The sequence below is a fragment of the Synchiropus splendidus genome, chromosome 1 (assembly GCF_027744825.2).
Source record: "Synchiropus splendidus isolate RoL2022-P1 chromosome 1, RoL_Sspl_1.0, whole genome shotgun sequence".
In the NCBI taxonomy this organism is placed as follows: Eukaryota; Metazoa; Chordata; class Actinopteri; order Syngnathiformes; family Callionymidae; genus Synchiropus; species Synchiropus splendidus.
This window is the reverse complement of record NC_071334.1, coordinates 8,214,775-8,240,101: the sequence shown is the minus strand read 5'-3', so window position 1 is coordinate 8,240,101 and position 25,327 is coordinate 8,214,775. Positions and strand designations below refer to the sequence as shown.

The 25,327-nt window shown below is 43.7% G+C and overlaps 1 protein-coding gene across 1 annotated transcript in view; it reads left to right on the top strand.

Annotated features, from left to right (window-relative positions):
• The window catches only part of wdr18 (WD repeat domain 18), a 47,223-nt gene continuing 21,896 nt past the window's right edge, over positions 1 to 25,327 (top strand). The window contains exons 1-7 of the mRNA XM_053853322.1: positions 1 to 366; positions 753 to 863; positions 1,024 to 1,157; positions 2,465 to 2,606; positions 14,030 to 14,173; positions 21,220 to 21,284; positions 21,502 to 21,626. Coding sequence (XP_053709297.1) covers positions 16 to 366; positions 753 to 863; positions 1,024 to 1,157; positions 2,465 to 2,606; positions 14,030 to 14,173; positions 21,220 to 21,284; positions 21,502 to 21,626 — 1,072 coding nt within the window. The 5' untranslated portion in view covers positions 1 to 15. The remainder of the gene's footprint in view (positions 367 to 752; positions 864 to 1,023; positions 1,158 to 2,464; positions 2,607 to 14,029; positions 14,174 to 21,219; positions 21,285 to 21,501; positions 21,627 to 25,327) is intronic.

Here is a 25,327-nt window from a genome sequence, read left to right as displayed (position 1 = left end):
ACTCTTATCCAGTAGATGGCGGTAATGCCCCTTCAAGAAGCTTGCCAGCCGCCAATCAATTCTACCCACGAAGAAAACGCACCGCCGGATGTTACGTCACAGTATCTCTGCAGAACGCCGGCTTCCCGCGTGTGCTGTTTTGTTGTCATAGCAGACATGGCGGCTCCGCTGGAGGTGGTGATGAGCTGCGACTCTGGCTCGCAAATGTGGAACAGTACCGTGTTCGACCTGCACAGCGGGTCCAGTCTGCTCTCCTACAGAGGCGGGAACAGCACTGCCCGGACTCTGTGCGTCCTCAACGGGGAGTACCTGCTGTCCGCCCAGCTGGGGAAGAACTTCATCAACGTGTGGGAGATCCAGAGGAAGGTAGCGGTCCAACCTGGGCACGTACGAAGCAGGTCACACCTGGACCCGAGATGGATCTCAAAGCGTCTCATGTCCCGAATCCACCAATCTCCATTCATGAATCATGCATTTTATAATACGTTTATCCACACAGACTCTCAATTGTTACAAACGCAAAGCTAGCATGTCGGTTCTTACATCGATAGCGTTTTTAAAATTGTAATGTCAATATTTTTGATCTCCCAGTAGTTTCAGGACGCAGGCAGAAATATGAACATCCAATTCAGACCAGGCATGCAAACCCAAGATCAATGACTTAACTCTTATATGAATTAAATGATGAGTGAACCGGTTATTGGATTTGAAACATATGAAATGGGAGTTTCAGTTGTTGTTTCGCTCTGCAGGATCAGCTGCAGCAGAAGATCGTGTGTCCAGGTGTGGTGACCTGCCTGACCTCATCACCAGACGGACTTTTCCTGGCAGCTGGTGTCGCTGAAGCCATTTATCTGTGGGAGGTGCGTGTGTGGCTTTTGGATCTTTTGTTTTGAAAATCAGAATGAGTCGTCCAGCAAACGCTGTCATTGAATAGTTATTGTTTACACTAGGTATATGGTTATATTTGGTTCTTAAAAGGCTGTATAGCCATCTGACACCTGCTGCGTCATGATTGGACAGGTGTCCACTGGTAAGCTGCTGGCGGTTCTCAGTCGTCACTACCAGGACATCACTTGTCTGAAGTTCACGGATGACAGCAGCCACTTTGTGTCTGGTGGCAAAGACAACACAGCGCTGGTGTGGAGTTTGTGCAGGTGAGACGGATCAATTCTTTGGCATATTCAGATGCACACATATTCGCTACCGTTGCAATTCAGACCACCTAAACCGAGTCGAGCTTAATGCAACTTAATGCATTTCTGTTCTTGATTTATTTTGGAAAATATGGCTACAGTTTATTTTGCAGTTAGAAATAAATATGGGTGTCCACATGACTTATAGGCTTGTGCTGCTGTATTAAGTTTGGTCTTGTCACGCCCCTCATTGGTGGAACACGCACATTCGTGTTTGGCTATTTTAGTGAGGACCTCTCATTGCCATAATGCTTTCCCCAGCCTCTCATCCTAAACTTAACCATCCAAAACAAATGGATAACCTTAACCGTGACTCAGAACCAAACTGAAACCTGAATGTAAAGACCCGGTTATTTTGAAGTTTTCAAATTCAGGCTTGACCTCGTGGGGTCCAGCCAAATTTGATACAACCCATTATAAATACCAGTCACTGCTTTTAACTGATCACCCTCACTCATAATGTCATTGATACTCTGTCCCACATGAATCCTTATTTGTGAACACAAACACTTCTCATTAGATTAATGTTTTTGCGAGAGCCCATTCTCGTCACTAGGGGTCGCTCCAACTCTGCCTTGAGCTGCTCACTGACAGGTTTTTCTATGAAACATCAATGACGTTACTTTCAGAGGAAGACGTCACTCCAAGTGAAGTAAAGACATTTGCTCATCGAGTCCAAGCAGTTTTGAGGGAGGCCTGATTGTGTATAGGCCTCTGAAATGTGATTCCTTTTGATCAGTGCTTAAATTCAGCAGTTCCGATGTGGCGCCTCCTGGTGGCAAGTACATGTATGTAATATACTGTATATCTTCAATATTCAAGTGTCTGCAGCCAGATGCAACACACACTCTTCTGCTGACTCATTCACTCTGACATCTTAAGAATACAAGTGTCATGTGAGGAAGAATCGTCGTTCCTCAAGTGGCTGTGCAGTTTTCTGTCACCAACCAATAGAATCTGTCGCCTCCTGCTGAATGCACCACGTGTGACACACAAATTGGATTCCCTGCTGTGACGTCATGCAGGAATCTCATCAAGACATTTTAGAGAAAATGGATCGATGATCATTAGTCTCCCAAATGTGCCAGCGCTCTCACTCGGTATTAAAGTGCGTCGCTTCACCTCTTCATTACGCTGATGAAAGCACATAAATCACGGCAGGGAAACGATCATTGATATCATTGTTTAATTTGAGCCGCTAATCTGATCGGCACTTTCTGCTTCCTCCGTCACTCTGTTCTCTTTGAGCAGTATTTTGTATGTTGCAGTGTGATCCAGGTGGACGTCAATCACACACCTGAGCCGCGACACATCCTCTCCCGTCACTCGCTGCCTGTCACGGACCTGCACTGCGGCATGATGGGAGCTCAGGCCCGAGTCGCCACCGCGTCCTTGGACCAGACCGTCAAGGTACCGAACCTGAGTCTTGCTGTCCTGGGACACAGAGACCACGGGGATAAGTTACATTGTCGGTGAAGATTTGACATCGGGCCCAGTGGTACATGCTGGTGGCCTGAAATATTGATAATAAATGTCGAAATGTCTCTTCTAGTTCAGGGCATGAACTCAATAACAGGTCTTGGATTTCATGACCAGTGCAGTGGGTGCCTTGAGATGTTTCCGCTCCACTGACATAAGGACATGACGTGTCCTTAGAGTAACGTCAAGTTTCATGACATATCGGCTTTGAAGATAATGATGATGGCATCTAGAATCTTTGTCACTGTTAGCAGTAGCCCGTTTCCGGGTGCCATTTTTGTCGCCGGGATAGCGCTTGCTGCATCCTCTTTAGCATCCACGCTATGTTCTGTTATCATTGTACGTCGACTTGCTCTGGTTTTTCATCGGCTTCACATGAATGGATGGCATTCCATCAGTTGACCCCAATTTTGGGGTTGAGCCAAGATTCAATTCCCAAACCTGCTGTAACCGGAGCATGGTTCTCAGTGGTGATAAGGGTGGTTGTCCTTCCACGTTAAAGATGAAGTCCTTTCACAGGTGGAGGGGTTTAAGTCTCCTTGGTCTTGTTCAGTGTTAGGGGTTCTTTTGCACAGACAAAGGTGGGATTACATTTTTTTCAATGTTGTCCTGTAGGTTCATGCTCTTGACCAGGAAAATCTGGAGCTGTACCCCAGAGTATCTCATTCTTGGTTTGAGAGACCTTGGTCCCTCAAATGTTGTGGTCACATTATCAGGATTTCAACCGGTCCCATTCCACACCATCACCTCTTAGACTCTGCGCATCCAAATGTTCGTCAGTCTCTGCCCTTGTGAGGAGCTCTGTAACAAAACAACGAGCGCACACTACACGCTGTCAGCCTGGGAACTACTCACAGAACGTCATAATAATACAGTTGTAAATATTTTATCGTTTTTAAATTCTGCCCGTACATTTATTTATTGTGTATGTGCGTATTTTATTTTCACTTGCAAAGGATAGCAAAGTATATTTTCAAATCTTTTCAGTGTTTTTAAAGGTAAAATCTGACACTAGTTTTTTACAATCAAATTTGCAAACTGCGATTAAAAAAAAAGAACTTTTAACTGCATCAGTGAATAAAAAAGGGAAAATCCCGGAAGGACTGATATTACTAAGAAAGACAATGTCTGACTGTCAGAATTATAGTATTTATGGGATGCTGTAACGGGCAGCGATCGATGTTTCTTGACCTTTATCAATGATCTTAGCTCCTGTCCGGAGGAATCTGCTTCTCCCTGTTGAGCCTGTTGTGTGCGTGTGGTGTTAGATCCGGGCTGCTGAGCAGGTCAGGATCGTCCCGGCTGCGCTGACATATTACTCTTTTTGAAGGCTTGGTTGGGTGCAGTTGACAAGACTCCACTTCAAAGTGCTGCCGGGTTTATTTATTAAACAACTGTCACTGAAGTTTCTCCACCATCAAATAAAAGCTGCCGCTGGCTTCGCTCTTCAAGGAAGGAAAGCCACGTCTCCGAGCCGCTTTTATTTGAGGGGCTACTGCAGACGTTTCTGTCTGTTTGATGTTGAAGCGGAGTCTGGTTAACGTCTAGATAATCCGGCGCTGACACTTGTGGTGAGGGGAAACAAAAGAGGCTGCTGCAGTTCAGAGAGATTAAACGCACGTGATGTCTTTATTTTCACCGCGGTGGCGGACAGGAAGTGAATTAAGCACAAGCGCTGATAATTTCTCCCAGAGGTTCCCAGTGTAATTGGACAGTCGGGTTCAGGGCAGGACCAATTAGTCCCATCTCCGATTGGTCGGTCCCCCGGTGGGCGCCGACCGCATCTCGCTTTTTATTATTAAAATTCAAACTTCTTTCACACAATTCTTCCAAAGCTGTGTTGACGCTCTGCGCAGTGGAGCGAGACGCTGAGGACAATAACTGCTCCACCTAATTTGGGCTTATTGTATTGAAAGTGTTGCCGACCATCCAATTCAGATTTTCAAATTCAATTATTAGCCCAACTTGGAGCGCTGTCGCCAGAGCCCAGAGACTTCCCATCTGTTTTTCTGTCAGGAACATTACTCAGAGCTCACTTCCTTGTTTTTCACATTATCAGGAAGTAGATCGCGTCTTTACCTCTGAAGTGTCCATTTGTCAGAAGTGACAGGAATGAATTACAAATGCATGCAATTGCTTTGCTCATGACCGGAACAAACCTTTCTCCATCTACACTGTTTCCTGTGTTATGCTCCTTTGGTTCTCCTGATTTGCAGTGTTGCTCAGATGAGTAGTTGTTGTGAAAGTGTACTCCAGGTGAAACTTTGTGATGTTAAAAAAAACAACCCTTGAAGATGTTGAAGAAACTTATTTTTGAAAGTCCAGGTGGAGGAGTTCCAATGTTTTAGGGCCTTGTTCACAAGGGAGCGAAGGATTTAAAGGTGGCTTGTTGCAATGTCTTCTGTCACTCTGTAAATGCATCTGTAATGGAAGATTATGTTATCATTGTTGTTCCTCTTCATCTTCTTGCCGTTCCAATTCATTTTCTCGTTCTCTTTCTTCTCTCTCTCGCTCTTCAGCCTCTTGTTCTTGTTATTCTCCTTCTTGATCGTCTCTGTCCTTATCTCAAGCTTGTTCTTCTTTGACCCTGTCATCGGGGTCTTGTTCTTCATCCTCTTCTCCCTGTTCTTGTTTTTATTCCTCCTCCTCCACATGTGTTATTCTTGTTCCGTCATCTTGTTCTTGTCTCTCCTTTGTCGTTGTTCCTCTTAGTTTTCTTGTTCTTCTCCTATATCTCCTTCTTGATCTCCTTCTCGAGCTTCTGAATCTCCCACTGGACCTTGTCGACTGTCTTCCTCCTGTTCTCCATGCCTCAGGAGGAAAGTCCTTACTTTTGCTGCTGCAGTCAGAGATGCTGCATTCAGGTAGTTACAGATTTTCAGGAGTTTAAGTGTTCAATTCCCTCATCACAGTGAATCTTACTGATTGATACCGTCTTTGCCAATCTGAACAGATGAAATAAGGATATATTACATTATATATTTTTATTTTGTCAATCACTGTAGAGCACATTTAACTTGCGACTTGCAGAAAAGAGGGATCAAGGGCAACCAACGTGGAAGACTCTGCCCAACTGTGATTTAGCGAGTGCATGAAAATATGGTGCAGGCGTTCGCAATGTGTTCGACTGTGACCAAGAAGTAAAGCCACATAAGGATTATGACACGCAGCCAATTCCTATCGAGCCCAAGTTGTGCCCCGAGTTTAAAGTTTGTTCCGTCGGGCTTCATAGCTGCGTTCAAAAGGGCTGAGTGAGTGACGCGTGAAGTGAACAACGGCGAGTTACTGACAGCTATAACTCTCTGGGTTGACATTGTGTTGGTTGGGGTGATGGATGAAGTCATTACCGGGGTGAAGAGTGGCCACCGAGATATACTTGACAGTCACCACGGCGATTAGACAAGCACAGCAGGTGAGGAGGTCGGTCCTCGACGTCCCCTCAAACATGAAGTTGTCAGCGACAGTGATTTGTGTTTCCCCTGCGCTGACTCTTTCTTTACTGTGGAGTGAGTGTGAGGTTCATTCAAGATCTTTTATTGAGAGGCTTTTCTCTGTGGGTGATTCTTCTCCTTGTCAAAATGAAGTGGTGGGAAAGAAACAGGAATTAATCTTTTATTTTTTTTTACTGCAGCAGCGAATGACATCAATGTTGATCACTGATTAATAAGTGGAGACACCCCAGGAATTCTATATCTGGCACCACTTTGATAGACAGACAGTGTTCTGCTTTGCAAAAGATTGGTAAAACTCTTCAAAAGACATTTAAAAAAAAACATAGCCTCAGATAATGAAATAAAATATTTTATAATAAAATGGAAGAAAAGGTAAAAAGAAAACCTTGACACGTCCAAATAAATGCAAAATAAATAGAACAAATATCTATTGCTAAGCTTCAGAAAACTTGATGTTTTCATGTTGCCGTTGTTTTCCTAGCAGCAGTGGTAGCTGTTTATTAGTGAGATGGAGCCACTTATAAGGTTTTTCCTCGACTGTTCATAGGGACCAAGGTTTTCACGGTGACTGTGCGGCCACGTTCTACTCCAGTGTTGCAGACCAATTAAGCTTGTGGAGAGCTGTTTCAGTTTTTGAGACTGTGAAAAATAATAACAAAACCAAATACATCCAATATATATGTTGGCTGACTCAAGCTTGGTCTTGGTGAAGTTATTTATTTGACCATTTTTGGTGGCACAGTGGAACAATGGTTTGCACTGCTGCCTCTGAGCAAGAAGGTTCAGGGTTCGACTCCAACTCCAGACATTTCTGGGTGGAGTTTGCATGTTCTCCCTGTGCCTGTGTGCCCTGCGATGGACTGGCCCAGGGTGCATTCATGCCTTTTGCCAAATGGCTCCAGCACTCCCCACAACCCTGAACAGGACTGGAGGTGGTCAACTGAACGTGTACATTGTCTGAGTGAATTGAAAACAGAAATTAGTGAAATACATCATTGCTTTAAAATGAGTTATATTTACAAGCGAAAAGCCAGAAATGATAAAATCGCTAAATCTCTCTTATGTGTTGAGGATTCAGTTGAAATGAGTATTGTGATGATGTGAATGCGACCTGAATATTGGTCACAGAAGATTTATATTGTATTATATTTACATTGGTGCTGGTTTGATATAGATATTGTCCACTCAAGTCCTTGTATGGTACTGCTTACCTACCAAACGATGGAACTTTTATTTCTGTTATCGTAATAAAACCTGATTAAAAAAAATAAAACTTATTTGCCTAAAACCTCCCAGGGTTCAATGTAGAGGGTGTTTCCCTCTACATCCTTGACAGTCCTCCTTGGTGTCTACCTTAAGAGGTGGAGTCCTCCATCGACTGATGGTGAGGGAGCGCTGACACTGTGACTCACACCTCACCGCAGTTTGGAAAAAACAGTGAAAAACTTCTATGGGGCCGTAAAATTGAAAACTCGAATTTGGCGATGCAGGTGGGGGGCAGTGAAAAAAACTGAAAACTTTCACATTCCTCCTTAAAAGGAGACCACTGACATTGCGAGTCAGTCTTGACGACATCAGGAATACAACAAAAACAGTGGGAAACTCCCCAGATTCTGAAAAAATCTCAGCGTAGGGTAGAAATATATACTGGAGAGAGTCCTTCCTCCACATAAGTTCATGATTCTGATTTATATATCCGTATAAAATAATCCATACCCTATGAATATGGCCTGTTTTTCATGTAAACACCAGGACTATCTACCGAATTGATCACTGTTGCCTCCAGTTCTATGTCATGGGCAGTTATACCTTAGGCTGGATGGAGTTTTCTCTGAATTCGAAAGTGACTTTTTAGCAGCCCCCCGAACATTCATCTCCACACTGCACCTCGGTCCCATGGAGATAGGTGGTTTAGGTTATGAGTTGTTGCTCTGATGCAGTGTTGTTTTGTTGAATAGACAGTGCTACCTTGCTTCCTCTGCTCATCATTTTCTCAGCAGTTAAATATGATGATCAGTTAAAGTACTCGGAAGTTGGGTTATGAAGCGCCATAGTCTGATGATGATTTATGAATACAAGCTTTCATGGCTCACCAAGCATCCGCCCTTGAACGCGTCAACATACAGGCTGTGACAAGGTGCGCTCGTGTGCGAGGCTGACACCTAAGAGCCGAGTGAACAGGTGTGTGTGTGTGTGTGTGTGTGTGTGTGTGTGTGTGTGTGTGTGTGTGTGTGTGTGTGTGTGTGTGTGTGTGTGTGTGTGTGTGTGTGTGTGTGTGTGTGTGTGTGTGTGTGTGTGTGTGTGTGTGTGTGTGTGTGTGTGTGTGTGTGTGTGTGTGTGTGTGTGTGTGTGAGATGTGTCAGAGCGACTCACACAGCCGTTCCTTTAATTACTTATTGTGTTAGCGACTCAATTAAAACGTCTCTCTCCCCCTACATTTCCTGCATCACTCTCAGGATGTTTGTGTGCGACGCCTACAGTCATTGACACTTCATCAAACACATTTGCCAAAACACTCTGAATTAAATCTCAGTTAGTGAAGAACTCTGAAGTCTCAACCACTCCAGGAAACTATCTCAAATGTGTTTAGTGTGGTTTTTTTGGCCCTCATATCTTCCATATTTATTGGTTATTAAACGCTTGTCGGGATGCTGAAGTGGATGATGGTTACATGCAAGTTCTTTGTCCATGTCAGCACAGCATTTCAGGAAGTTCTTTCATGTTTAGTCAGCAGTTATGTGTGGCGTCTCGTCAAAGCATGGTTTATTGAACGTTATTCAAATTAGTTTTTTGGTGGGTGGTGCTCTCAGGGCACTGACCCTTTTAAAAGGACCTGTACGACCCATCTCCTGTTCATGTTGCACTTCCATGTTTTCCCCTATGTCTTCTGTTCTGTTTGCGGTAGAATTTCTCAGTTCGGTCACTCAGGAAATAGTGTCCTGTCCGTATGGGAGTTGGGATATTGCCCCAAGTGGAGGAGTTCACGAGTGAGGGAATGTGGCCCGGTGAGACGTACTGCATTGGTCATGAGGACCAGCTTGTTGTGGTGACCATAAAGCTGAGCAAACAAAAAAAATGACCTGTATCTCAGTTGACCTGGCATCACTCATGTATTCCCTTCAAAAAATGCAACAGGCTTCTTTCTCTGAAAAAAAAACCATCCTCTTCTGAAATGGAATAAATAACAAAATTGTGAAATAAGCTGTAAAACATCATGATAACAGACTGCATTTGTGATTCGCTTGACTCCTCTTTAAGGATCCTTTGCTACGAGAGTCACTGTGGTTTCTGGCGAATAGTTAAGCTAAACCATGACAGACAGCCATTAAGAGCAGACATCATATCTTTCACCTACTGACCATTCCTCAATTTTCTGAGGTCAAACATGGCGGAAAGTAATTACTTTCCAGCAGCGTTAAGGCTTCAGTGACACAAAGTGATCCAAATGTTCTGAATGATGTCTTCAGTTTTGTTCCTACAGAAAAGAGAGGCAATGGTTTTAAACTGTGGATCATTCATACACATGATAACTACGAAAAACGGTTGGACAAAAAAGATGCTCTAGAAAACGCAGAATAACTCATTTGAAGTGGTGCTTTAACTGCTGGTTGGATATGTTTCTTCCAGGGTATTTGTTAGGTTATAGACTGTTTTCTGTCAGTTTTCTTTTGGGGTGAAATGATGGTGTCTGAGTGCTCTGAGATGATACCATCATGTCGGCAACAAACAAGGTCCCGAAGATTTTGTGTTGATATTTCCGACGAGATAGACATCTGTTGTGACGTGATGATTTTTCTCAGGTCACCAAAGTCAAGACGGAGGGTTGCAGTTTTTGTATTGTCACAGTTTGGTTTCATACAAGTCATTACACTATATTTTAAAATGCAAGTCATAAAACCTTCTCAGTTTGCATGTGCTTATCCTCGAGTATCTGTGGGTGAACACTCAGGACAGGCCAGGATAGTATCATGATCAGGATCAGAGCTTTTGATTCATGTGTCTGGGTGTAGGTAAGCCCAAAGTCGATGCTAGTTCATGTACTAGCTTATCTCTACTCCCACCAGCTGTGACAATCTTTGGGCTGTGATCAGAGAAAAGATTCCCTTCTGGTTGAGGTGCTTGGGACATCTAGTCAGAATGTCTCCCTGCGAAGATATTTGGAGTAGCCCAACTGGGCACAACGGAGGACAAGAGGTGATGACCCAGAGGTATCCTGGTAACACTTCCCCAATGGATCTGGATGAGGGTTTGTTGACTCGTTGGGAAGTTTGTTGGAGTGCATCGCACATTCTTAATGGTCTACCTTACAAGACAGTCCTCCTTGACGGATGGTGACGCTGAGAAAAACTAAAGAAAACTCCCTCTGCACTGGGAGAATCTCAACATAGGCGGTCGACATACCTGGGTAGAGGCACTGTATGCCATTAAAATGTTGGGAAGAATCCTGGATTGAGCAACAGCTTTGAACCGACTGTAAAAACAACAGTTTATCACTTCTTTAGGTTTAATTAGAGGTGCCTTGTACCTCCCAATGAGATATTTTATCAGTCAACAGGTTCATATTTTTAAATGAAGCAACTGTCAAGCCACTTTTTCACTCATTTTGGCTTTTTATTGAGGTCGGATACTTCCACGTAGATCTTCTTTCCTACAGCTTTACAACGTCATCATGCCTGACAGCCTCGATCAGCGAGGAGATGCTCACATTGAGAGTTGTGAATTATTATCTAGTCCTATTCCTGGCGGGCTGTCAATCACAGCTCCAGCTTTGGACAGGAGGCGAGGGACCCTATGGACAGATCTCCAGTCTGTCGCAGAACTCTAACCAGTCACTAACACTTACTTCTGCTGACACTTAACACTTGTCAATGAATCTCATATTTTGCACGATGGTAAGAAATCATTGTGCAAGGAGGCAAGGTCCACACAGAAAGGATTGTGGTTCACTGGAGCCCAGAGCAGGATTGGGATCTGCCCCTTTTTGTTTGCGGTGGTAACACATTGTGATGTGTAAATTTTAAATTCTCAGTACTTAGTCCCTCAGTCTTTCACAGAGTTACTGCAGGTCTATTATTTGTATGGATCATATCAGGCGGTTAACGTTGAATAATTGAACACAGACACGTCGCCGTGTCCTGTTTAAACCTCAAACTCCACGTCATTCCAAATTAAAGTAATCCCTCGCTGCTTAATGTGTCCGTCAGTCAGTTTCCTGAATTTGCACTTTCCAAGCGCGGCTGCTGGATGAGCTTTTCAAAATGAGGTTGAATAATTTAAAATGTGAACATTAAAAAAAAAAAGGTGCTGTCCAACCTTCGCTTGAGAAGTGATTCGGGGTTTGAAACTTTTGCAGGGAGAGTGACATTACGTTGATGCTGTTTCATAATCAGCGGCTGTCGGGGGTTTATGAGAATATTGAAATTGAAATTGGAACACATCAGCGGGAGCGAGTGGTGGTCGATTGAGATCCAAAAGTCGGTTTTGTTATACTTCTGAACATGGGTGAGAACAAAGACGCTGGGAAATGTTGGCAGAGAAATCACAAAAATCTCATGGTGGGGAGGAAACGAACGAGAGGAAAAAGAAACTTGGATGAACTCGGTCAGCGAGGCCAGGGTGGTGCCGCAGCTGCTCATGAGGCGGCATCGATGGCTGTTGAAACATACACCAACCTTCTGCGGAATTGAAGGCAGAATTGGAGAGTTCAATGAATTTTAAGATGAATAGAATAAAATAATATCATCCTAGGAAGACTTCGCTGATCTCATCAGTTGGGTTTAGGCAGGCTTTTCGCTTGGAGGGCGTCTGGGCATCTGCAAACCATGGTAAAATGGACGCCAGATTCTCGACCGTAATTTAGCCGCCAGACGCCGCCATATACCAGCATAATCTGGCGGCCAAGAAACGGTCAAGAATTGGATGCCCATTTTTTCATGTTCTGCAGATGCCCAGACACCCTCCTAACGAAAGGCCTGGCAGCCATCGAATAATTTAGTGACGTGTGAAGACCATTGTTTTAAGGTCTTGTTCTTGTCTTGGTCTCGGACTGGACGGACTCAGGGTTTCTATTCAAGTTCGGTCGAAACCGACAGAGAGATCTGTCATAATTGGTAAATGAAGGATTTCCTTATAGGATTCTTTCTTATAGGATTTTCTTTGCTATTCATCTGGGGTCTCAAAATGATCCACAAAAGGGCCACAGTGGGCGCGTTTTTCGTTGCGACTAATCCGGAGAAAACACCGATAATGTGTTTGAAGACTCTTAATTGTCAGACTGTTGAACCTGATTGGTTAACCAATTCGTGCTTGTTTCAATGGAAGAAAAACCTGCACCCACTGCAACTCATTCAGTTTGAGATACTATATATAAATTAATAATTACATTTAATTGAACAGTTTGCTCTCCAGACAACAGGGAACCTTTGTAAGTGCAGAAGTTCCTGGTCCACTGATCTCACTGATGCACAAGACACGTGGCAGCTAGGATGAGAACAACAACAACAAACATGGAGGAATCCCTGAACAAAAGCAAACAAAAGGATCTGTTTGCTTTTGTTCAGGGAGGTTTTTCACTACACAATGGCCAAGGTTTCCACCACTCTGAATGGACTTGAAATTTATAGCTCCCTAATAAAAAAAAAATGGTGAGCTCTAATGGAATCTGAAAGCCAAAAGTATGACATTTCACTCAGTCACTCATGAATGAGCAAGTGGTTTCCTTTTTCAGTTTTATTTTGCAAAACAAGCACAAACTATTAAATAAGTATTAATCCTCAAGTTGAAAAGTTTGTGTAAATAACAACCTCAGTAGTCACGTGTTTGAGATATTCATACACACATATAACTCATATACACAGCATATAACCTATGGGAAATGTGCCAATCGGTGTCTGTGTTGACGATTCGCTGAAAAACAAGAGAAACAATAATGAACTGCTCACGCCATGACAATTAGCAGAGTGCAAACCATATTAGCAGCAACTTGCCGGTTTAAGAATATGTTTCCTCAGAATGTTGCGGGCGAAATGTAAATTCATGGCGGGCGCCTAACTAATGTTCAGAAAACTGATGACTTTGCAATCTGCTAAAAATGTCTGACAACAGCTTGGCTCTTGTTAGCACTATTTTATTTTATTCTCAGCGAGAGTTTTTCCAGAACACATTCATAGCAAACACCACACTTAGCAGTATTAAACAGAAAAATAGCTTTATGTTAGGCTGCTACATGTCCAGGGAAAGGTTACTATTGAAGGTGTGCTGTTGTGAGTTTTGCGTGGCACCAAATACAAGCCACAGCTAGACTAGATTCATTGAACGCATCATGGAACTCAGGCTGCCCCGCCACGCCAAGACAGAAGCGTTGTTCAGCAGCATTTTCAGGATTATACAACCCATTCTCACTCACGTGGTGTACTACATTGACATTGGGAAAGTGGACTTTTGCACCTTATACTGAAGAAAAAAAGGCAGCCTTCAGCGTTGCATGTTGACACAAACATAGGTGTTTCACTGGACTAAAAGAAAGTTGTCTTTCCATATCATTCCATGTGGGGAGATGCTTTACTTCCTTACAACTCCAGGTGCGGATCGGCCTATCGTAATGACATCATTAATGTTCATATCGGCTCAGCCGATATAACGGTGCGGCCCTAATTATGGTCAGATTCTTCAAGAATTGAATCCTCAGCATGAAACTTATGTTGTGTTGCCAATGTCTTGAATAATTGTGCGTCTCCGGAAAAAGTTTTCATGCGTCCATTCTTGTTGCAGATCATGTAAGTATGTGCAGATGTTAGGCATCTTGTTGCTAAACTGTGGATCGTGTCAGTATTTTGAAGGTGGTGTTGTATGATTTTTGTTAGCTGAGCCTAATTTGAAGGCGCTTGTACCTCTTTTCTCCAGCTGTGGGAGCTGTCCTCGGGTGAGATGTTGCTGTCCGTCCTCTTTGACGTTGAGATCATGTCGGTGACCCTTGACCCCAGCGAATACTTCCTCTTCTGCGGTGGCAGCGATGGGAACATCTTCCAGGTCTCGCTGTGCAGCCAGGTGAGTTTCTGAGGCACTTTCATACATCATTATGACCACCTAGTGTGTTCCACTCTGCAGTGGTGCGTTTTCATGGCTACAGGACCTCAGTCATGTAAATCACTTCAATTCCTACTTCAATTCTAGGTTACTCCAGCACCTGCAGGGAGCCGAACTTTGGTGAACCGAGCGCCGACTCAGTCAAACCTGGAGTTTGAATAATCATTTGCACCAATGAAACGATCAAATGGAACGCTACCAGTGTCATTTGTAATTAGGGAGACAACAAACACCGATTATTAAACACGTCTGTGTGCAGGAGCCCTTGAGCAAGACGCTGCCTCATTAGCATCTCGTGTGTGTCTGAGCCGGTCGGAGCTGCGGGTCGTTATATAACTGCACTTCTGCTCTGAATGTCATTACTGCAGTCTGACCTCTGCAAGATATTTCTGAATCTAAAAGTATTGAACATTACTTTTTAAACAGGCATCTATTTTTAAACAGCTTTACTTTAATTTTGGCAGTGGCCGGTTTTAATCGAGAGATCTGGCTAACAGTGGAGACGCCCTTATCTGGAATAGCATCGCCGTCACGACCGCCCGATTCATTTTGAATAACCGGCCCATGGAATGTCGTCGGAACAGAGTGTTCAAGTGAATGACAGATTATCGCCATTTCTCTTTGGATGGTCCTGGAGTTTTTCATTTCTTCCTGTCAATCACTTTTTCCCCAACAGTGATCATCTCTATGTAGCATGAAAGTTAAAAATGCAGCTCAGTAGAAACTGAAGTGAATCTCCCCCCGCAGACAGTTGATCTCAAGGTTTGGACTCTACAACATTAATAGATGAAGACTCAAAGACAGAGGACTCGGCGAGAGAGTTGAACACCGTGATGAAGCCGGGGTGCTCAACGGTGAAGAGGGAGTGTTTGAAGATACGGTTAAGTACAGAAGGGTAAGGTGGAATACTCAAGGATGGAATCTGAAACATACAATACTCGTACAGAGTTTTCACCGATATTGTCTGCCATCTGAAGATTGAGTTGCGACTCCAGTTTGGGTTCGTATCACAGTTTGAATACTAAGTAGGCGTGAAGTGCCAGTCCATATCTTAGTCGTAGTGGGCAAGAGTTTGCTGACTGGACTGTCAGAGGTTGTGTAATTGGTCAGTATGATTCCTTGAGTTGGAGTGAAGTCAGTTTCATGAGAGAGGAGCTGTTAATTTGGACTGGACTGTGATCCAGTGTCAGCCACACGAAACATCTCGAGATGGTCACGCTCCCTCATTCTCGCCCATCATCAGGACTGCACACATTCGCTGGCATGGTGCAGTATTATGATCAATATCATCAAGATTTGCCCCCATTTTAGCACGACAGTATTGCTCAGTATGAAGCTCATGCAGTGTGTTGCTTCTTGCTTTAATTAGTTCTGTGCCTCTGGATAAGGTTTTGATCTGTGCATTTTTTGAATGTCTTTTGTAGAAAAAGGTGAAAATATTAGCGTTGCGGTGGATGCTGAGGATTGCAGTGGAAAACTGTGCCTCGGGTTTTGGGAATGGATAAAAGGTTTGGGGTCCAAAGTCAGCTGTACATATCCGGAGTCGGTGGTGTGCCACCGTAAATGCTTGTGGAGCAGCTGGAGGAGTCTCCTCTTGGGATCTGTGGCTGACTGCTCTTGACTAGAGGCCAATTCTCTTTTTATCCTGAACATAGATGCTGATTCAGTTCGTATTTCGAACTGAATACACAGCAGTGCAATCTCAATAAATCAGCAGTTAATTGAGAATTACTTATCTAAGAACAAAAGTTGAGTCATACAAAGTATTATGCTTAAGAAAAATGAAAAGTTTGTCGAAGTGGTGACTGTGGCAGTTGTGGTTTTTGTGTAGTTCTAAAGAGTATTATGTACTCTTTAGTACTACACACATGTGCAATAACAAGGTGAAAGAACACCATTTGTCACCTTTCACTGCAGTTTTACTCACCAGTACATACAGTTCAGTATTTTGGTATTCAACATTGGCTTTTTCAAAATGCAAAGAATTCATATTTCGCTTCAAGTCAGTATAATCTAATATGTATAGCTCGACTGGTAAAAAGAGCTGCAACAAATGTGTGAACACATGTTAGTCAATGTCTATATTGATACACAGTGAAGCTGCCAGAAAATATGCTTGTATATCTTTCAGTGGTGTTTCGTGGGCTAAAAAGTGTCAGTTGTAGAAAAGGCCTCCTCGAGGAACTGATGGGGAACCATCACGTTGTTGATGAAAATATTGACTGTTATAGAAAAAGTGTTGAGGGCTCTTCACCGCAGGAAGAAAGGCATCACTGAGGAGGCGTGAGGTGTCGGCATGAGTGCTCAGTTACTGTTAATTACTTCTCTGTGTGAGAAGATTCCCTTCCTGTGTTTCTATTAATCCCCCAAATGGCGGCAGTTGTAGCCAGCTGTGCCTAGATGTGATCAGACGGAGGCATTAATAATTCTGGATCGGCCTCGACGTTAATCTCGGCAGTCATAACACGTGGCTGATGTAGCTGCCTGCTCCGCGGGCTTGAGCTTGGCTAATGTTAGCTTTCTGACTGTCTATTCCCAAATCAGATGTATTTATGTAAAATAGTTTTGCGTTCTCTCCATGAAACTCAGACTTTCAACACCACTTTCATATGATGGATAATTCCAAACCAAGAGTAGAATTACTTCCTCATAACTCCTTATTCAAATGCAAATTCTGTTTTTTTCAATTTCCGCTGAGACAACACAAGAAGAGAAGAAATGCATAAGTGATTCCTTCATAAATATTTTATCTGATTAAAACCAATATGTACAGATCAGCAGCCATACTAGGAGCACACACGACTGCAGAAGAAGTTGAAGTGTCCTGCCCCCACACAACAGGAAGTTTGGTTAAACAGCTGGAGCCAAAAATCCAACGCATTAAATTGTGTTTTCGGATGAAGTATTTTTTTTACTGTCTTTAGCTGTGTATTTAGTGGTTCGCTCTGAATTTAAGGTGTGACCGAAGTACTTAAGAGTCCTACTGAATATCCCTGGGTGGCGTTGGGTTCTTCAGGGTCTGGTGTTGGATGTTCTTTGGTTCAATATCTGTGAAAAACTCAAGTTGGTTTTTTTTTTGCTCGGTTCTGTAATGAATGGTTGAATTTGGTACTTTGAGGTTAGAGGAAAACTTCATGAGATGGAGTAGGGAGTTGAGTTTGTAAGAGTCAAATTGTTTGCAAATCTTCTTCCTAGGCGTGATTGCTTCGAGGCCTCAGGTTTTCAACTCGGTTCTCGAAGGGCTGAGTCGGTGCAGGGTTTTGTGCCACACAGTCAAGCCAGCATAGGTTTACTCCTCCGGTATCGGCTAAAACAAGTGGCCCTAGACTCTCAACCAACCAGGCTTTGAGCTATTTGGCTGTTTTGAGACTGGTTGTACCAGCATTTTGAGATAGTATCTGGTTTGTGGCAGCTGCCTTCTGTGAAAAGCTGTGGATAACCGCAAGATTTTGTTAAAAAACAAATTATGTTGTGCGTCCACGAAGGCAGGACAATCTGCAAGTCTTATAATTCAGCAAAGTTACCTTGGAGAAACACCCTTTTCATGGATACCTGTACAATTATGGTGCAGTAATTTAGGTCTTCCTGGTGAAAAAACAGATTCCAATCCCTCAGGTTTTTTCTGTTCACAGACCTGACGCCTCTCTGGCTAAAAGCCTGCACCACCCTTTGATGACCGAGTTCAAGACCCCTGTTCTCGGCTTTTCCTACGGTGAATTCAAGCAATTACCGTTTTGAGTTGAGGTGTCAAATTTGATGTTCAAGTGAGCAGTTTTAGAGATGTCAGCCTTCAGCCAGGTCCTGGGCGAATCACATCAACTATCAGGGTTAAGCTGCATGTTTAATTTCACGCTTTTAACGTTGCTTTTTGTACCAGAGAGTTTTGTATTTGGATTATTAATTCACGCTTTCAAATGTCGGGCTGGGCGCCGAGGGGCCACTTGGGAGGTCACAGCTGGCTTAAAAGGGCGTTTCGCAGATTTCAGTGGTCAAGTTAGGAGTTAGGAAGGAAACTGGATGTGTTTACCTTGACTTTGGCTTTTCAGTAGTGCAATTGCTTTTTGAGTTGAGTTGCATTCGAGTTGATGTTTTGCCCTGTTTTTCAGGGGATGTTGGATTGATTTAGACTTGAGGGTGTTTTGGGGTTTGGATATGACAGACATAGGTGGGCGCAATAAAGGAGAATTGGAAGGTCAGAACTCTGCTGGAGAGCATCTTCCTCCTGGCATTCCAAGGAAAGCCGTCGAATGGGGACTGCACTTTTTATTCGGAAGGGGTGACAGTGTTTGGATGGTAGTGAGAACATTTTCGTGTACAGGTGATTTGAAGACTGAAAGGAAATTTATGAATGTTGTACTCTTTGTAGTTAGCATATTTAACCGTCTGAAGTGGAATTATGTTTACTGTGCTTTATTTAGTCGACGGTGGTGAGGTGTGTTATCTGACGTATTTGTTTTCTAATGACCATATTAATCAAAGGTAGCCAGTCGAGTTTGACCTTTAAGTGAAAGCGCAAGCGAGATAACGTGTCGAGGAATATGCCAGGTGTAGTGATGTGGCCGCTGATAAACCCTGGAAAGATGATGCGTTTGTGATGACTCGTCTCTTTATAGCGGTCCGCCTCTGTGCCTTTTCTTCTCCCTGCGACTCGACATGCTGTTGTCTCTTTCACTGCAGCAGCTTTGCATTTTAAAGCTCTGTGCTTCGGCGCGTTAATCCTCAGAACAAACGAGCGCGCCCGTTTTCCCATAAACAGCTTCCGTCTCCGGCGTGATCCCGTCTTCCGTCTCGGAGGGCGTCTAAAGCCCCTCGGTCCCTCTCAACTGTTGCGACAGGAGCTCGTCGCAGCGCAAAGTCTCCAACTGCAGGGACGATACTGTCTTTGCTCTCTGAGGAGGTTAAGCGCCGATCAGCAGAAAGATGACTGAAGCCGTTCGCTGTGTTTGCTCTTTGCCGCGCACCACGGGGCGGAATGTGACTTTGAAGTGCTTCCAGTCGAGGGAAAGAACATTGAGACAAGGCTCGCTACCTGCTAAACTGGCAGCTATAGCGTAAAATACTTATGATAATGACTGTTTTACTTTCAGTTTGTAATGATTCAAAGTTTTAACCAAAGTCCTGTTACAAACTTGACCCGACAGCTTCCAACACGTTCTCCTTCACGTTCACGTTTTGGCGTTCACCGCGACAAATCTTTGATAGCTAGCATTGCTCCCATCCAATAGCCTGTGGAAAAGAGGCAGATATGAATTTATATTATTAGTTATTAATCCCTTGTTGATATTTTTGCACGTTTAATTGTCTTTTTCTTCTTCTTTATTCTGAATTCCTGCTTCTAAAGTCAACGCAGCAGTCAGTGAGTTCATCCTCAGCTCCTCCATCGTCTGTGGCTTTATAGAATCCGTTTTATTCTGACCCACAAATCCAATCCATCAAGTTTTTTCTGTCTTGATCATGAGGAATCCTGTTTTAATAACTCTTGTCCCTTAGGGACGGACATATTGTTTTTTTTTTATGCATCTATAAATGGTTGTAGCTACTGGAATACCACCATCCATGTGGTCGATGGTTGACCTGGGCTGTAAAACTCCTGGGATAGTAGTTGGATATTGGTTATTTAATCCAGCTCCCACAGTGTATCTCTCCTGTTGCATCTCCGCATTGTTCTGTGATAACGCAGTCTCTCAATCACTGAAACAATTTAGCCTCCGAAATATTACTGTCAGAACCTGTTCTGCACACCATTGCACACCAACTGAGTTGTATATCTATTAAGAGTGAATAATAGTGTTCATAAATGTACATATACATCCACAGTCTGCAATTTGACCAAATGTCTGTGGGAAACCGTGATGTGCATGTGTATTATTATTTTTATTTTTAATCAGAATCGCAATATAAATTGAATCAACAGTATCTGGAAAATATTGAATCGGGTCCAATGCGTGTTCGCTGTGGCGGCGGCGTATGGAGAAGGGCGTCGAGCACGAAGCTCTTCCCTCCATGCACTTTCCCTAAACACTCAAGGCTCATCCACACAAACAGTACATCGGCCACATCGTGTCAAATCCAGCAATTCGGTGATCTTAAATCAGAAGGTGCTATTCACTGCTGCAGTGTGTATGATCCGCTCTGCAGAGAAGGTGGCTGGCAGCAATCCTCTGTCCCTTTTCATCCCAGACATTTGAGCTACTCCCTGCTGCTAGGAGGCTGAGGTTCATTAGGGCCAAAACCTGCTGGAAACAAAATCAGCTCATATCCTTTTGCTTCTGCTCTTCTCAGTCAAGAAGTCTTGATCCTTACTTTATTTATTCTATTTTCCGTATTGCGCACAGCACAAAGCCACATACGTCCTCATGCGTGCACTTTCATACACCTAGCAATGACACTGTTTCTGGCAGGATCTGACAAAAATGTTGTGCATCCCTTGTTTGGGGATTAGCTTTAATGCACCAGTTGCCGGCAGGTTTCTTGATCGATACCATGACATTCCCTACAGACTGAGGGCATTATTACCTCTGCCAAGGAGATTATGTTTCCGCCGGCATCCTTCCGTCCCGCCCTCCCTGGCTTGGATGGCTTCTTACACCACTGCTCACCCGCCCTGCTCCATTCACAACACAGCGAGGGCTTCAGAGAGGGCGGGGGGGGGCGTATGTTTAGTCTGTTGTTTCAAGCCCTTATCGTCTCCCTCTTGTCTTTCATGTCAGTGCAGCTACTTGTTCACCTCATTCATTACAATTCCACTTGTTTACACTGTAAACACATCCAGCAGCAGGAGAGCGGCCGGCCTTTTCCATGCCACACACCTGGAAGTGAAGCCCACTTGTCCCATTCTAGTGACTCTTTAATAGACGTCATTAAAGAATCGATCCAAGTGTTTAGTCGGTGGCACCAGCCCAAGCCGGAGAAACGGCTGGAAGTTAAAGTGGAGCAGAACCTGAGCAGGAAGATAATGAGGTGGGGCTGCCACCGATAAAGATTAACTCTGTTTGTTTCATCTGCAGAGTCTGAGTCGCGACAAATCCTTTCAGTCCGATAACGACGGAAACCAAGTCTTCAAAGGACACAGGTGAGTTCATACCCCAAGTGTAATATAGAAAAGTTGCAAACTCACCAAGATTAGTTTGGAATTCAATTCAAAGTCTCATACCGATTCTGGCAGTGAAGCTCAAATTTCAAAAATGACATCAGGAACACTGCTCCAAACTGTCCTTATATTGATGGGGGTTGTAGCTGCTGAACAATCTTATTTGTCGCTCTGAGCTCTTATCGTCTTCGTCCCTCAGGAACATGGTGACCTGCCTGTCTGTTTCGATGGATGGGACCCTGCTCCTCTCGGGTTCCCACGACGAGACGGTGGGACTCTGGGACATTCAAAGCAAGCAGAGCATCCGCTGGCTCTCCCACAAAGGTAAGGGCTTTGGCCCCATCAAGACCTTATCTGTCCTCCGTCTGTGCCTGTCTCATCTTTTCCAATTAAAGCCATCCAGCAGCATCACAATTAGAGTCCCCCGAAAGTCCTGTAATTAAATTGTTCTCTTTGCTTGGGTCGTCCTTAACGCTTCATCTGTTCTCTCTGCCTTGACACATCGATCGCTGTTTCCGAACTGATGTTTTCAAGTTTTCAGTTCCTTTTCCAGATTGTGTGTTTACTAACACGCAGATGGACTGAAATCGCTGTATGGTGTGATCCAGTGGATACATCACATATACCATTTACCTATGTAGCTTAACTGAAGAAGTGTTTAAACAACCTTCCCTGTAATTTTGGATGTGTTTGAGCAAACTCAAACTCCCTCAGCAGTCCCGTGGACCACTGTGAGCGATTGGTCAACTTCGGCTGTGGTGACTGCTGTAATAGTTTATAAACATTTAAGACTGTAATAGGAATTTATCAATTGGCAAGATTCATATGGAACAATGGTAAATGCATGAAATGTAAACATAAAGAAGGTACAACTTTGAATTTGATAAATGTAAGAAACATTTCTTACACTCAATAGTAATCTAACTGCGGTTACATGGAGAGCGTAGCTCCACGAGGACAATAGATCAGTTAAGTCGCAGCTGTTTCAGACTCTTGTATTGACCTCAGTAGACAGCGACTCTGCTCACTTATTAACTAGTTTAACGTTAGACACTAGACAACTAACTTAGCAACCATGCTATCGGTTGCTTCATTCAAGTCTACCAGGCTTGTTTCTGGAAAGATCTTCAGATTCAATGCATATGCACATTTTCATGTTAAAAACTTGAACCCAATGATTCTTTTTTGACACTTTTTTATTACCTTGTCTGGCTATTTTCCTACAGCATTAATGTGAGTGAGGTCCACTTTCACCTTCCAGCACTGCTTTCTTGCACTGCCGGGTTTCCTGCCTTCACACTCAAGTTTTTACCTTTTTTTTCAATTATGTTGTGTAGTAGAGGTAATTTGACCATGTGTGACAACATGATCAGATGGGTTTAGAAGTGTTCAGGATCTCCGTTCAAACACGGTGTTATGACACTTTTTCTGAGCTGCCAGGTCATTAGATTGTCCGTCCTCAGTCCTGTCTGTCGAGCTCTTAATCCTGTGTAGTGTGAACCTCACTGGGCGGGGAGTCCATGTTTCAGTCCTCTCAAGGTGAAGGTGAATTTAACCTCCCTGGCTGAAAAGACTCCCAGTGTCTGGCGCTCCTGGCTTATTAATGAAGTGTCGGCGCTCCGACCCGGCCGGCCTCCGTCTCACCAGAGAAGCTTTTTACTTTTCACTCTCATTCATAATAAGTGTTCCTGCTGTGGCTGACAGGAACACGGATAGAAACGCCCCTGCCGTGATCATGACTGGCACTTTTGTAATTAACCAAATCCTCTCTGTGCTGCGGCGCTACGAAGGGTCTGGCACTTCAAACGTGCTGTCAGGGGCCGATAATCCGTCCTTTGGCCGCACGGATGAAGTCCTGGTCATCCCCGGCCTCTCTGAAGTTCCCTGACATTCTCACTGTCGGCTAAATGAGTGAGACTAATTGGGAAAAGACACGTGTCCCCCATGACGCCAGAGACGTTTGGAGACACAGAGACAAACCATGATAAAGTATTTAGATCATAATCTTATCATTTCTACTTATCGTCTTCTTGAGCTGCGATTTAACATCTTTGTGCAAACGTGATGAAATCTTTTTTTTTTTATATTGTGATAATCTGCAGTACCCAAAGCAAACTCTGTCGCCCCAAACTATCGTTCCATCTCTGGCTAATAGAGTTGGACCAACTGTTGATATTAGAGGTCTTTTTTTATTCCCGTTCCTCTGCCAATCTCATCCATATTGACAGGAGTCTTAATCTCATTAGATTGTGCTGCAATTAAAAAATAAAGCTTTGGTTGAGATTGGATACCCCGACTTGAAAGAATGGCTCACTAATTTCAGATATTTCGACGCTCTTGCCAAGAGTTGGTTAAGAAGATTGAACCCACACAGAAGGGGTTTGACAGCGACATGAATATTTGATGAATACCGTTCAGTATTTGGGTCGAATGCGTGTTTGTGTTTTGATCTACGTCTCTGAGTCACAGACCGATTTATATTCTGCTGCTAATTGTTGCTTTTCCTGTCAACACACCTGGGTGGGCCTTATGTCTTCATGCCACAGCTAACACAGGCTGCGTAATGCTACATCAATGTCACCACAGTCAAAAAAAAAAAAAAAAAATTATATATATATATATATATATATATATATATATATATAATGTAGGAGTGAATGTAGAGTGTGTGCTGCAGGAGCGCTGTTCCTCTATGTGTGTGGCCGCTGCATGTGGGAGGGGTTGCCGAGTGAGTGACGTCTCTCCAGAAGTGAAGAGGTGCCCGGTGCGTGTCCAGCTCTGAATGTGCGCTTCTGTGCAGTTTGGCTGTGACAAAGTCATAAACCAAGTAACGCTCTGTCCCAGACTCGCCTCATCCCTGTCCCAGCTCCAGCCCACAACAGGACATCAAACCCTGGAGGAGAGGTGTCGAGAGCGAGCACCTCCCCTGTGACACTCTACCACGGTCCAGTGCGGAGACAGAAAAGGTTTTACACCTCAATATGAAGAACAAATAGTCAGTAAATGTAGCTAATGGGACACGTTTGCATACAGAGGCTGCGTTGTACACAATAACAAAGCGCGTCGTGGGTCAGCTGATCGGTCGGGGGTGTTGGACTTCTGGATTTTCGTTCGAAATCAGAAGGAAAAAAATCTCGAAATTTTTGTTCTAACTCCGATTTGTTCGAAGTCCAGAACGTTCGAAAAAAAAAAAAAAAAAAAATATATATATATATATATATATATATATATATATATATCTCGATAACTATATACAGTATATATCGTTGTTATATAGTTGGAATGAGGGGATTCCAACTAAGGTTTGTGATGTCATCAGGGCCTTCAAGTTGCTTTGCACAAGTCCAGTTTCCTTCTCTTACCTCAGATCTTTGTCTATTAAGGCAGTGCTCGTGTGAAGAAATTTAGAGAGCAGTTAGGGAGGATAGACTATTTGGAGATGGAAGTAGAGGAAGACAACCAATGAGGCTCATAGATGGCAGTGTTCTTCCCAGAATGCATCGTACATCTCCCGCATGACTGACGATGGGTTTGTGCTGTGGTTGTGGAGTCTCACTTCGCTGCAGTTCAACAGCAGAGAAGTCGCCCTACTTTTGGAAAATATCAGCATGAGGGGCCCGGAATCCCAGTGTAGGTCGTCTCTATAGTGCTAAAGCACCGAGGAGAACCATGGATGTGGTGAGTTTTGGTTTGACAAGATAGGATGACTAAGATGGGGCACTTGCTGTGGCCACCCATGATTGGAAATGTAAACAGAAGATGTGCACATAAACACTGCTCAAATTTGTGAGGTCATATTTTGGCACATGTGCAGTGGAGGCGTGCTAATGTCCTCAAAATCATGTCTTGTCTCCTACAAAAACATTCAGTAATTGAGTTGTGACAAACAATTTGGGTGGATGCTCAAAAACGAAGAAGGACAGTGTCTGTGATGGAATGTGACAAACACAGATTGAACCTACTGATGCAAGATTGGCAGCCCTCTTTTTCCCTCCGTGAGAAAAGTGCCCCTTTTTTTTTACAAC